A 13,497-nucleotide genomic window follows, 5' to 3' on the forward strand; every position below is an offset into this window, starting at 1 on the left:
TAATGTATTGGTAGCCTACAGGTGAATTCTACCACTAACTGGTTACTTTGCAATGCAGGAAAAAATAGGCAGAGTGGAGGATTCCAAGACTTAAGTCACTGAATTTACAACGACAAGGTAAAGAACTCATGCAGACAGGGAATTTACACTTCAGGACATTTTGGACTCTAAGGTAATCAAGGGAATGTGGGTACCGGATGGGAAAGTGGAGTTGAGGTCAATGATCAGCCATGATCTTATTGAATGGCGGAGCAGGCTCAAGAGGCCCTTTGGCCCATTCCTGCTCCTAATTCTTATGTTCTTAAAGGAAGTGAAAATTTGAACACTGAGCTAAGTCTACATATGGCCCAGGAATCACTTGCAGTTCGAGATTCTACTAATCATATTTTCTCCTCCCCTCTCACTGTTTTCCAGAGGGACTGTCCCTTCTAGGATTGTTCATTGTTTCCATGATCCCAACTTCAGCAGTCCTTAACTTGTACTATCCTGTGAAACTGCAGCATGCACGACACACTGTCCATGGCTCCAAAAACTCTACCAATGTGACATACACCAATATAGATGTACTTCCTACAATCTAGAATACTGTATTCACTGCTCAGAACAGTTTCAGACACCATCTTGCCTTTATATAGCCTATTTGACGTAATAATATGTGCAGCAGGTAAATCCCAAGGCATTTCACAGAAGCGTAATCAGACAAAAATTACTTTTGTACTTTATAATAAAATGACATGGGGAAAAAAACTCACCTTTGTAAAATCAATCTTGTTTCTTATATCAGCTACGATTGCTTGCCAGCCATCAACAGTTGCACATACACGAGCAGACTCAGGATTTCTATTAACCAAAGGTACAATGGTTTTAGTTAGTTTTCAACAAGTGATGAATCTTGAAATTATTTTGCAGGGTCAAAATAGTTCTTCCTGGATGAGGTAATTGTTCATATTTGCACTTTTCTTCCTATGAACTTGAAGAGGGTGATTGACAATGTAACACTTCTGTTCAAAAAGGGAGAACAAACCAGGTAAGTATAGCACAAGCAACCTAACGTCAGCAGTGGCTGAGCTTCTAGAGGCCATAATATGGGATAAAATTAATACTCACCTAGAAAACCAGCCAACATGAATTTGTAAAAGGCAAGTTGTGTCAAATAAATTTGAAACAATAATGGTGTTTATTTGGTGGGTATTATCTATATGGATTTTTAAAAGAATTTGATAAGGTGTCACATAGCAGGCTTGTTAATAAAATTAATGGACATGTATTAAAAGAAATGTCACAGCATAGATGGAAGTTGGATAAAGCACAGAAAACAGAAAGTACTGGTTAATAGATGTTTTTCCAGACTGGAGACATATAATCTGTGATGTTCCCCTAAAGCTAGTGTTGGAACCATTGCTTTTTTTTCTCAACTTGGTTATAAGGGGGCATAATGTCAAATGACATAAAAATTGGGAGTGAGGTTAACGGTAAAGAGGACTGTAAACAAAGTCAGAAGGACGTTAATAGGTTGGTAGATTAAGATAGATGTCAGATTAAATTTAACGTGAAGAAATGTGAGGGGATATATTCTGGAAGGAAAAATAAAGAGGACTCAAATATACAAAATGGTAAAACTTTAAATGGAATAGAGGAACAGAAAGATTTAGGGTTCAGGTATACAAATATTTACAAACGAGCGGACAAGTTGATAGAGCTGTAAAACAAGCAAATAGGATCTTAGGTTTTATAAAATAGGGGCAAAATGTACAAATGTGAAGATAATGAGATGCACAGAATACTATAAGGTGAACAGGGGAAGACATAATTATGAGTAGGCATATGATAGGGCTGACAATAATAAACACAAGGGGCCAAAAATCGCGGTCTCTACAGACGCGCACAAATCCGTAGAGGTCTCACAAGTGCAGGTTCTCGGCGCGTGATGCGCATGTACTAAAATCCGGCACTTGCAAACTGTCAAAATGTCTTAACATCTTGAAATTATTTTGTGAGGTCTTTTGACAGTTCCAATGCATCCCCAGGAGATGGGCCTATGCAGGAAGAGCTTTGGGCTATTTGCCCAACTCTTGCCCAGTGAATGTCCTTCAAACTCTTATGCCTGATAAAAGCAGGTATAAGGCCTGCTTTTACCAGCGTAAGAGTTTTAAAAGATAGGAAAATAAAATTTTATCAATAATTTTTATATTAAAGACCCTGTTCATTAAGGTAAGTTTATTTTTACCCCTATTAAAACACATTAACAAAAAATGTCTAAAATATTTAATTTAATATTTCAAAGAATTTTAAATGTGTGAAGAGTTTTTCTTATTTATTTTAAATGTTTGTATTTTTGGGGATATCCCCATTCATAGAAATGGTGATCTCCATAGAAACGGAACTCACTGTGAATGGGGATACGCCATTTACATTGGTTGGTCCGGCCCACGTGATCCCAGGCTGCACATACGGTCCTGGAATACGTGGGCCCCCAAGCTGGGCTGCGCAGCTAGGCCTCGGAGCACAAGTCTATGTTCCTCCGGGACCACCAGTACTTTCGTAAGAGGCCAGTTCGTTAAATATATTCAAAAGGGAGTTAGATATGACCCTTACAGCCAAAGGGATCAAGAGGTATGGAGAGAAAGCAGGAAAGGGGTACTGAGGTTGAATGATCAGCCATGATCTTATTGAATGGCGGTGCAGGCTCGAAGGGACGAATGGCCTCCCCTCCTGCACCTAATTTCTATGTTTCTATGCAAAAACAATTTCGGTTGGAGACATCCTCCCACAGGAAGCCCCCGACCACAATTTCTGGGCCAAGGAGTACAGACAGTGTATTAGGGAGGTGAAACAGCCAATAAGAAGGGCTAAAAAGGAATATAACACAAGATTGGAAAGATACTATGAAATTACTTTTATAAGTTAAAAAAAAAAATCAATAGTTAAAAAGGCTTGATCCTTCAGGGATGAAGGTAAGAGAGATTGCAGAGGATAAAAGTAAAGTGCCAATATTAAATAAATATTTTGCATGAGTTTTTACAAATGATGTTGGAAGAAAGAATATAGAGGTTGTAAAGAAGGATATAGAACTGATAAGAGTTAACTATAAAGAAGTATTTATCTCTTTTAAAAAAAATAGCAGAATATCAGTGGATAAGTCAGTGGGCTCGATGGCACATAGCAGACTTTGTAAATCTTACATGTATGTGTCCTGCATGTAAATAAAGACCTTTAGCTCCATAGAGGTATTCCCCAATGGTCAGGCAAAAGCCCCCCCATTTTATAACGGACAATAAAGGTAAACTATATGCGGAAGGCAGATCTTAAAAAGACAGGGTAATTTTTCTCGGGTTTTTAATGTTTTTTTGGTGCAGGGATTGCGTGTTGGGGTTTTTGATATTTGTCAATTGAAAAACACCAGGATTGCTGTTTCACTGGAAAGCTGACCGTAAACAAAATATCTGAAAAGAGTTCAGTGGAACAGAAGGACCTTAGAGAAGTTGGGATGAGCAGTGACTCCCAGAATACAACCTTTCACCTGCAGCTCACAGTGCAACAGCTCAGAATGCAATAAGCTCAGGGCACCAGCTGGAAACTAAGTCTAATGTCTGTTGGCATTTCTTTCTTCTCCATTATAAATTCACCTGAATCTGACTGCAAGGGACCTACGTTTGTCTTTACTAATCTTTTTCTCTTCACATATCTATAGAAGCTTTTGCAGTCAGTTTTTATGTTCCCGGCAAGCTTCCTCTCGTACTCTATTCCTATTCTCCCCCTCTTAATTAAATCCTTTGTCCTCCTCTGCTGAATTCTAAATTTCTCCCAGTCCTCAGGTTTGCTGCTTTTTCTGGCCAATTTATATGCCTCTTCCTTGGATTTAACACTATCCTTAATTTCCCTTGTTAGCCACGGTTGAGCCACCTTCCCCGTTTTACTTTTACTCCAGACAAGGATGTACAATTGTTGAAGTTCATCCATGTGATCTTTAAATGCTTGCCATTGCCTATCCACCGTCAACCCTTTAAGTATCATTCGCCAGTCTATTCTAGCCAATTCACGCCTCATACCGTCAAAGTTACCTTTCCTTAAGTTCAGGACCTAATTTCTGAATTAACTGTGTCACTCTCCATCTTAATAAAGAATTCTACCATATTATGGTCACTCTTCCCCAAGGGGCCTTGCACAGCAAGATTGCTAATTAGTCCCTTCTCATTACACATCACCCAGTCTAGGATGACCAGCTTCTCTAGTTGGTTCCTCGACATACTGGTCTAGAAAACCATCCCTCATCCACTCCAGGAAATCCTCCTCCACCGAATTGCTACCAGTTTGGTTAGCCCAATCAATATGTAGATTAAAGTTGCCCATGATAACTGCTGTACCTTTATTGCACACATCCCTTATTTCTTGTTTGATGCTGTCCCCAACCTCACTACTGTTGGGTGGTCTGTACACAACTCCCACTAGCGTTTTCTGCCCTTTGATATTCCGCAGCTCCACCCATACAATTCCACATCATCCAAGCTAATGTCCCTCCTTACTATTGCATTAATTTCCTCTTTAACCAGCAACGCCACCCCGCCTCCTTTTCCTTTCTGTCTATCCTTCCTAATGTTGAGTACCCCTGGATGTTGAGTTCTTGGTCACCCTGGAGCCAAGTTTCCGTGATGCCAATTACATCAAATCCGTTAACTGCTACCTGCGCAGTTAATTCGTCCACCTTATTCTGAATATTCCTCGCATTGAGTGACAGAGCCTTCAGGCTTGTCTTTTTAACACACTTTGCCCCTTTAGAATTTTGCTGTAATGTGGCCCTTTTTGTTTTTTGCCTTGGGTTTCTCTGCCCTCCACTTTTACTATTCTCCTTTCTATCTTTTGCTTCTGCCTCCATTTTATTTCCCTCTGTCTCCCTGCATAGGTTCCCATTCCCCTGCCATATTAGTTTAATTCCCCCCCAACAGCACTAGCAAACACTCCCCCTAGGACATTGGTTCCGGTCCTGCCCAGGTGCAGGCCGTCCGGTTTGTACTGGTCCCGCCTCCCCCAGGACTGGTTCCAATGTCCCAGGAATTTGGATCCCTCACTTCTGCAACCCTTGCACCAGGGAGGCAACATACCATCCTGGAGTCTCGGTATTTCCGGAAGCTTATTTGTGTCTTCCTTAGTGTAGGCAGAACCAAAGTATTTATTCAATTGGTCTGCCATTTCTTTGTTCCCCATTATAAATTCACCTGATTCTGACTGCAAGGGACCTACATTTGTCTTCACTAATCTTTTTCTCTTCACATATCTATAGAAGCTTTTGCACTCAGTTTTTATGTTCCCTGCAAGCTTACTCTCATACTCTATTTTCCCCCTCCTAATTAAACCCTTTGTCCTCCTCTGCTGAATTATAAATTTCTCCCAGTCCTCAGGTTTGCTGCTTTTTCTGGCCAATTTATATGTCTCTTCCTTGGATTTAACACTATCCCTAATTTCCCATGTTAGCCACGGTTGAGCCACCTTCCCCATTTTATTTTTACACCAGACAGGGATGTACAATTGTTAAAGTTCATCCATGTGATTTGCTGGAGATCGGCTAGCACCAGAGCCAGACTTTCTGCATCCGCCAGATATTCCACCACCATTTTCCTGACACACCTCAGAAGCGGTCTCCACAGGCAGTGGGTCAGCATAGAGGTAGTTGTCGAGTTGTGTCATCTGACACAGGAGCCCTGTAGGCAACTTTCAAATGTTCCTCTTCTGTCATTCTAAGGCTGAAAGAACAGCCTGCCTACGGGCCGGAACAAGACAAGACAACTGAATCCCTCTCATCAATTTTTGTAAAGACATGTAGCCTCAAGATGGCAGTTTGCAACAGGTGAGTCACAGTGCACAGGTGAGGAACAGCAAACAGGGGTGCCAGAGCAGGAATTCACATCACTCCATCACTTGCCAAAGGATTCCTTTTACTGCATCCATATGTTTGCTGCCATGCAGATTCTTTTGCAGCCACTTGCCATCCAGAGACATTTCCTTGATAATCATCCAACTGCCTTTAAATAGTCCTAGGGAAATCAGCAGTTCCTTTTGATCCTGTGTCAATGCTGCTGCATGGGAGGACAGCCATTCTCAGCAGATCCTGGTTCACACAAACTTCTATCTAGTTTTAGAGGATGGGTAGCCTCCTTGATTGCCAAGGCCGTGGACTCCAGCTATTTAGAGCGGAATATAGTGGGGCACCAATACCATGCACCCTGAACAACATATCATTTCTACATTTACGTACGTCAAATCTGTTGTGATAGTCCACTCACCGTGTCACATTCTCTTCTGCCGTCCTGAGTTGAACTGAACAGTCTTGCTCAGCCTGTTGCAACTGGAAGAGGCCATGATCCCTACGAGACTCCAAGAACAAAACCTGAAAAAAACATTAAAAAACATGCAAAAATACAGACTTATATTATACAACCAAATGCCGCTAAAATGTGTTAAATTCAGACATGAGGATTCATGTTTTCACCCTAAAATGGAATCTATTGGAAGTGTGGCGACCCAGAGGATAAAGCTAGAGGTTTCTTTTATTTAGTAGGCATGCAAGACACATTCGTAGATCAAGGCATAGCAGACATTAATCTACTTCAGGATGTTGATATTAAAAGGAAGAAAACAATGAGTATAACTTGGATGGGTGTACATTAAAAGTAACAGGAAGGGAGAGATTTAGGAGTGGTCATGGACTGCTCCCTAAAGGTTTATGCTCACGGCTAGGCAGCTGTCGCCCAAGTGAACAGAGCCCCGGAGTTGCACTGCTCAGACCGTTTAGTATAAAACTTGGGCCACAATAATGGGGTTATATAAGAGCCCTCATCTGGAGTAAAGTTGGGGATGGGAGAATTGGCCTCAGCATCCCCAGGCTATGGAGGTCATTGCTCCTGTTTGCTATGCAGTGATCTCTGCTGGAAATGAATATTGATGGGTATAATATTCAAATGGCTAATAGAGGTTAAGATCATTTTCTAGGTGAATACACAAAATCCACAATTCTGAAATACCCTTGTTCCTGTGCATTTGGAAAAACTCCAGGGACTGGCTGAGATTTACAGCATTTATCTGATGTAATTCTTGATTATGCAGCCCGCCCTCCCCAACAAGCATTCTCTTCTGTCAGAAAATACGCTACAGATCCATCATAAAATGCAGTCTCAAGTAGGCTGATAGTTTGTCAGACTATTACGATAACCGTCTGTGGAGGGGATCTAGATTAGCAATAAGTGATAGAACTGCCATACAAACTATATTCCAGAGTACAACATACTGCACTCACTTTAGCACAGCTTTTGACTATGAATGGTTGTTAAGTAGGAGAACTATACCGTTCAAGGTATGTGTTCAAACACTCCAACTCAGTTATCCTTACTTTGACGTGTTTTAGAAACCCAATTACTATTTTCAGTGAAAACTGGCTAGCTAGTGTGACTGATTCTTAACTTACTAAATTTGAGGATTAACCCCATTTAATATAATTTAAAATGTGCTGCTTCTGATAAAGTTCTCCGTGCTCAAAACAGGTGGTTGTTTAAGAGTGTTCAATATAAATACAAAGTCTGGGCACAATTTACCTTCCTACTCAATCCACTTTAAATAAATAAATAAATAAGTTTACTGCATAACAATGCCAGGCCCAAACCTACATCAATCAGTGTCAAATAGCTTGCAGAGACAAATTAACAGGATGATGTTAAACCACCTCCAACATTCATCCAATAATTAGAACAATTTCTTATCTGCAATAGCACTTACCTCACCAGATACCGCTCGCTTTGTTGCCTCTACTAACTTTACAATGTTTTTTGCAGTTACATCTTCTAGTTTAGCTTTGTCCTTATTCCACAGTAACCTGCCATAGAAGTAGCAACAGAGCTGTAAGTATTACCACACTCCTTCCCTCAATGACTACCTGTTCCACCTGTGACAGAGTATGTGGCTCTTGTATTGGACTGTTCAGCCACCAAAGAACTCACTTCATGAGTGGAAGCAAGTCTTCCTCGATTCCGATGGACTGCCTATAATGATGATGAGATGCCTGAGAGCAGACAGCATTTCAATTAGGAAGTTCACTTGACATCATAACCATGCAAGTTAAGCTCAAGCAGTTTATAACAGCCACCAAAAACCAGATATGAAATTTCAACATTGATATTACTTCAGGATACTCATTCCTATTATTTTAAAAATTATTTATTGATTTTTAAACAGGTGGTGAATTTCATAGGATGGTTTGATTAGATTTGGGGCACTTTTTGGCCAGCAGCAGTTTGAATTATGACGAGGATTACCTGTGTTGCCAATAGAAAATAATATCCACTTTGAAGGACAGCAATATTGTACGAGATCCAGAAAATAATAGACGGTATTTTATTCTATAGCTCAAGATTGTGATACAGGTACAACGTCTGAAATCGGGAATCCTCGGGACTTAGTTCCATGCCGGATTTCGGGTTTTGCTGGATTTTGGATCTCGTCGCTCCATGCCGCTCCTCCGCTCGCCGATTCCCGCCGCTGTGTTTTTTACCGGTTTCCTCGTCCCTTGCTGCTCGATGCCGCCATCGTGGCTGCCTCAAAAATGTCCGACTTTCAGACAATTCCGGTTTTCAGAATTCCGGATTCGGGACGTTGTACCTGTAATAGTTTCACTGACCAGTGAGTTCGTACAAGATGGCAGTAAATTATCACTTAACGGTCCAAATTGTGAGGGAGCGTTGAGGTGGGAATTTGCAACATAATAGTATTCACCCAGGAAACAAAACAGTGTGCTGCTGATAACAACTGATGCCTGTCCACTTATGGCCAAGCTTTCATAGTTCGCTCACTCATGTTCGACATTAAATAAAATATCTTGCATTTCTGTAGGGTCCATCATGTTGTCAAAATCACAATCAGCTAATTTTGGGATGCAGTGACTATTTTTATGCAGTAATTGCTGCTGCAATGAACCACCAGATTAGGTATTTCTTGCTGGTCCTCTAATTCCAACGTATTTTTATTTCTAACTCACTTCTTTTATTCCTCCTCAGTGGTTTCTTTGATTATCGCCCATTTTAAATCTGTTGTTTTGAATTTCCTTGCTCTTCCACCATTTTCTTTTTTTAACCTATTTAAATCCCTTTGCTCTATATTTTTACGCCAAGGTCCTTCATGCCTCTCCATGTTGCCTCCTTATTTTCCTCTCCTGTCCACACTGCCTCTTTCACATTCCTCCCCTGCCTCATCTATCAGTTGGAGAATAGACTCAGTTCACATCACAGGGAAAGCCTGGATAAGTCATATCTCCCAACAGCATTACCTGACTCCTGCTGTGAGAGCGGGAAGCACATTCTTGGTGAGAGGAGGAGAAGCAGATTGAACTCTATTGCACATGTTGTTTTCCCAAATGTGGATTGGAATATCAACTGACGAACACTCGACAAAGCAATATTGGTGTGGTTTAAAAACATGGCCAACAGTACATTATCTTGTCTGAACAGCGGAGAGACTGCTGGGCTGCCTCCAGACTGTGCCTTCACTTTCTATCGGATCTCAGGAACAATTTATTGAAGCACTAATTGATGCTTGTGGTTTTAGCAGAGATCATACCGTTCATTTGCAAACTGTGCTGTAATTTTCTTTATTTCTTCCTCTTTGCTTTGAAGTTGCTGGTTTAATCTAAAAAGCAAAAATGTGTTGTTACAGCAACCTACAATCAATTCAATAGGTACATTAGATACAAACAGCAAGTGTCAAATTATCCACTGATCCAAGAACCAATTTTTTCTTCAGATGTAGAAGAGGGTTTTCCCTTTGAAATTAGGCATTTTAGTTTTATTACATTACCCCAAAGGGGCACATTGTGGTTTACAGTACAGAACAAACAAGAATTGGGTATTGCAATAATGTATTTTATATCTTGATTATGAGAGATTCACATAGTGCATATTCTATTTTGAGAAATACTTAGATATTTCCAGCTGAAAATGTTCTTGGAGTTTTGAATACAGGTTTTCTGTGTAAGTTCGCTGTTGTTGCTCTTTCTTTAGTTTAAGTATCGAATGCTCCAAGTTCTTTGCAAGAACCTGAAAAAGATTTCAAACAATTAAAACAGACGTTGAAATAATAACGTTTTGTGTGGGGAAGCCAGAAATTCCCCCCTATCAACAGCAACCAAATGAGCTAGCTGCAAAAATGCCGATCCATTATCATTTTCCAATAAAGATTCTTGAGGTCCGTTTTAAAAAGTTAGGACCACACTTTCACTGCATTATAAATGAAATGCATTTAAAAACTTACTTTGTTTTCATTTTTTAGAGCAATTAGATTTTGTCTCATTTTAGATTCCTCTTTCACATTTTGCCAAATGTGCTCCTGTATTTTGATGGCTTCATCAGGCCCTGCCAGTGGGGATGAATACAAATCCTGTAAGAGAAAATCAAATAGCTTAAATCTCTCTCAAGGATAGCTCCTGCATTGGAACATTTGACTCCATTACCGTATCTATGCTTTTTTCACTATCAAAAATCTACTGTGGAGTTCCCCAGCAATTATACTGGTATATAGCCCATTCAGAATGGATAAAGCTTAACCAATAGGGCCAGATTCCTTACCAGACTTTGATTCAGTCTTGACTAGAATTCAAATTCATGCCCTCATTGGGCAAGGGTGTTTCAGGAAGTGCAAGACAGCAATAGCGTTCTCTATCCCAGTAAAAGAGGAAATGAGTTAAATAAACAGGTTCAGTCTTGAACTATGGGGGAATATCTCCTTTTGATCATGAAACGGTACTGACAGTGTTCATAGAAAAGTCCTCAGCAGAAGATACTTTGCATAATGGTCACTTTGGGGCCAAGTTTCGGCCTGAGTTGCTCCTGTTTTTTTGGAGCAACTGGTTTAGAATGGAGTATCTTAGAAATTGCAATTCTCGGCATTTAGTTTGCTCCAGTTCTAGTCAGTTAGAACAGTTTCAGTTTGGAACAGATTTTTTTTTCAAAAGGGGGCGTGTCTGGCCACTTACGCCCGTTTTGAAAGTTTAGGCAGTGAAAACTTACTCCAAACTAACTTAGAATGGAGTAAGTGTAGATTTTTGTATGCTCAGAAAAACCTTGCCTACATTTATAAATCAGACGTAGGTTACAAATCAGGCGTAGGGAATGGATGGGGGGGGTTTAAAGGGAAGGTTACAAACATTAAACTCTTCAATTTTACAAATAAAGAGCCATCATCAATAATAAATGATAAATACATCAATAAATCAACCAATAAGTCAATCAAAAAAAAAGAATAAAAAATAAAAACATTTAAAAAATCAATAAATAAAACATTTTCTACTTACCTGCAACACCGGGAGCCCTCCAACAGCATGCTGGGACGCCCCCCCCCACCCCCAAGTGTGTCTCTGGCAGTGTCTCTATCTCTCTGTCTGTCTGTGTGTGTCTCTCTCTCACTCTCTGGAGGGAGGGAGGGAGGGAAGGGAGCGGAGGGAGGGAGGGAGGGAGGGAGGAGAGAGAAGGGAAAGAAGGGAGGGAGGGAGAGACGGGAGGGGTGGGGAGAGAAGGGAGTGGGGAGGAGGGGCGGGGGGGGAAAGAGAGGAGAGGGAGGCTGAATGGGCCGGGCCCAAGACTTCGGGCCCAGCGCCGGATTTACAGGTAGGTATTTTAAGGAATTATTGTAGAATCGACAGTGTAAATGTGCAGCTTTTGAAAGGGGACATTCTGTTTACACAATCCAAAACATATAGGAAACTTGTCAATCACAAGAAGTAAACAGCAACTTACATTTAATAGTGTATCGTGTCTTTAACATAGTAAAATTACTCACGACATTTCACAGAAGCGTAATCAGACAAAACCACAAAATCAACACGAAATCATTAGGCGGGGTGACTAAAAGCTTGGTCAAAGAGGTAGGTTTTAAGGTATCAGAAGAAGAGAGGGAGGCAGAAAAGACAGAGAGGTGTCAGGAGGGAATTCCAGACCATAGGGCCAATGGTTAAGCAAAGGTATTTTGGTATACACAAGGTCAGAGTTAGATGAATAGAGTTCTCAGAGGGTTATAGGGCTGCAGAAGTTAACAAAGATAGGAAGGGGTGAGACCGTCAAGGGATCTGAACACGATGATGATGATTTTAAAGTTGATGCATTGGGGTACTGGGAGCCAATGTATGCCAGCAAATATAAGGGCAATGGGTGAGTGGGATTTGGTACTGGATTGGATACAAACGGCAGAACTTTGGATGAGCTAAGAGATTTATGAAAGGCAGTGAATGGGAGGCCATCCAGGAAAATATTGGAATATTCCAGTCTAGAGATGACAAAGGCATGGATGAGATTTTTGGCAAGCGTGGAGATGGGCGATGTTATAGAGGTAGAAGTAGGCAGTCTTTGTGATGGAGAGGCTATGGGGTTGGAAAATCAACTCGGGGTCAAATAAGATGCCATGGTTGCAGCATTCTGGTTCAACCTGAGCCAGTCGTTGCGGAGGGAGATGGAATCAGTGGCAAAAGTATGGAGTTTGTGCCTGGGGTTGAAGATGATAGCTGCAGTCTTCCCAATGTTTAACTGGAGGAAATTGAGGCTCAGCCAGGACTAAATATTGGATACATTGTCTGATTTTAAAACCTCATAGCACTGACATTAACATTAGTGACGGCACAAAGATCTGGAGGTGAGCAGGGAATAAATCAAGCTCAAAGCAAATTTAATTGCCACCAACGCCCTCCCCAATTAATGGTTATGGAAATCTCAACATCCATTTTTCTACTAAAGGAAACATTTATCTTGAACCAAAGCAGATTGTGGGTTGATTCTACTGAGCTGCACAAATATCTCACTCAGATTTGAGTTGACCTTTAATGAGCGTCAAGACTTGCATAAGCTTTGAAAAATATATTTATAATAGATCACAATCTCAAACTTACTGAAGAGCAATATGATGAGGAACCAGTGGATTCCTCATCAAAGAGAGTACTAGCAATGTCATCCAACTCGCCGTCGCTTTGGTAAGTTTGATCAGGTGAGTCGTCAGGTTTGTTGACTTCGTGACTTATTAAAGAGGGACCAGCATCACTGCCCTCAGTCACAGTACCCAATGCCAGTGATGATGAGGCTGGTTCAATGACACTAAATGCAGAAACTTCACAGCTGGAATTGGTCACTTGCTCGCTGCCTTCATTCTCATTCAACTGGTTTTCTTGCACAGGAATTGACAGGGCCTCACTGTTACAAATAAAACGCAAGGTCAGTTAACAAATTTACTGTTAACTAAAATGATGACAAACTGCAGCTAAAATTTGGTTCTGTTTTACAAGAGTGAAAGGCTGGACAGTCTGTGCAAATATATAGGTCCTGAAATTTCACAGGGGTTCTCTCGATCTACCGCTGTTATTGTAGATCAGGATATTTCCCACATCTTCACTGCACTCTGCACAGAGACAATATGCACTCGTACCAAACCTCAATGAAAAAAGGCCAATCAGGCCCTTTCTCTCCATGTATAATCTATCCT

At 40.8% G+C, this 13,497-nt stretch overlaps 1 protein-coding gene across 3 annotated transcripts in view; it reads right to left on the bottom strand.

Annotated features, from left to right (window-relative positions):
* LOC139276112 (E3 ubiquitin-protein ligase DZIP3-like) overlaps positions 1-13,497 on the bottom strand; it is a 136,811-nt gene that overhangs the window by 31,180 nt on the left and 92,134 nt on the right. For all 3 annotated transcript variants that reach the window (XM_070893620.1, XM_070893618.1, XM_070893617.1), the window contains exons 19-25: positions 12,911-13,208; positions 10,288-10,413; positions 9,955-10,073; positions 9,598-9,666; positions 7,765-7,861; positions 6,279-6,382; positions 753-840 (exon numbers count right to left, since the gene is read on the bottom strand). In XM_070893620.1, coding sequence (XP_070749721.1) covers positions 753-840; positions 6,279-6,382; positions 7,765-7,861; positions 9,598-9,666; positions 9,955-10,073; positions 10,288-10,413; positions 12,911-13,208 — 901 coding nt within the window. The remainder of the gene's footprint in view (positions 1-752; positions 841-6,278; positions 6,383-7,764; positions 7,862-9,597; positions 9,667-9,954; positions 10,074-10,287; positions 10,414-12,910; positions 13,209-13,497) is intronic.

This window comes from Pristiophorus japonicus, chromosome 11 (genome assembly GCF_044704955.1).
Source record: "Pristiophorus japonicus isolate sPriJap1 chromosome 11, sPriJap1.hap1, whole genome shotgun sequence".
NCBI classification, from domain to species: Eukaryota; Metazoa; Chordata; class Chondrichthyes; family Pristiophoridae; genus Pristiophorus; species Pristiophorus japonicus.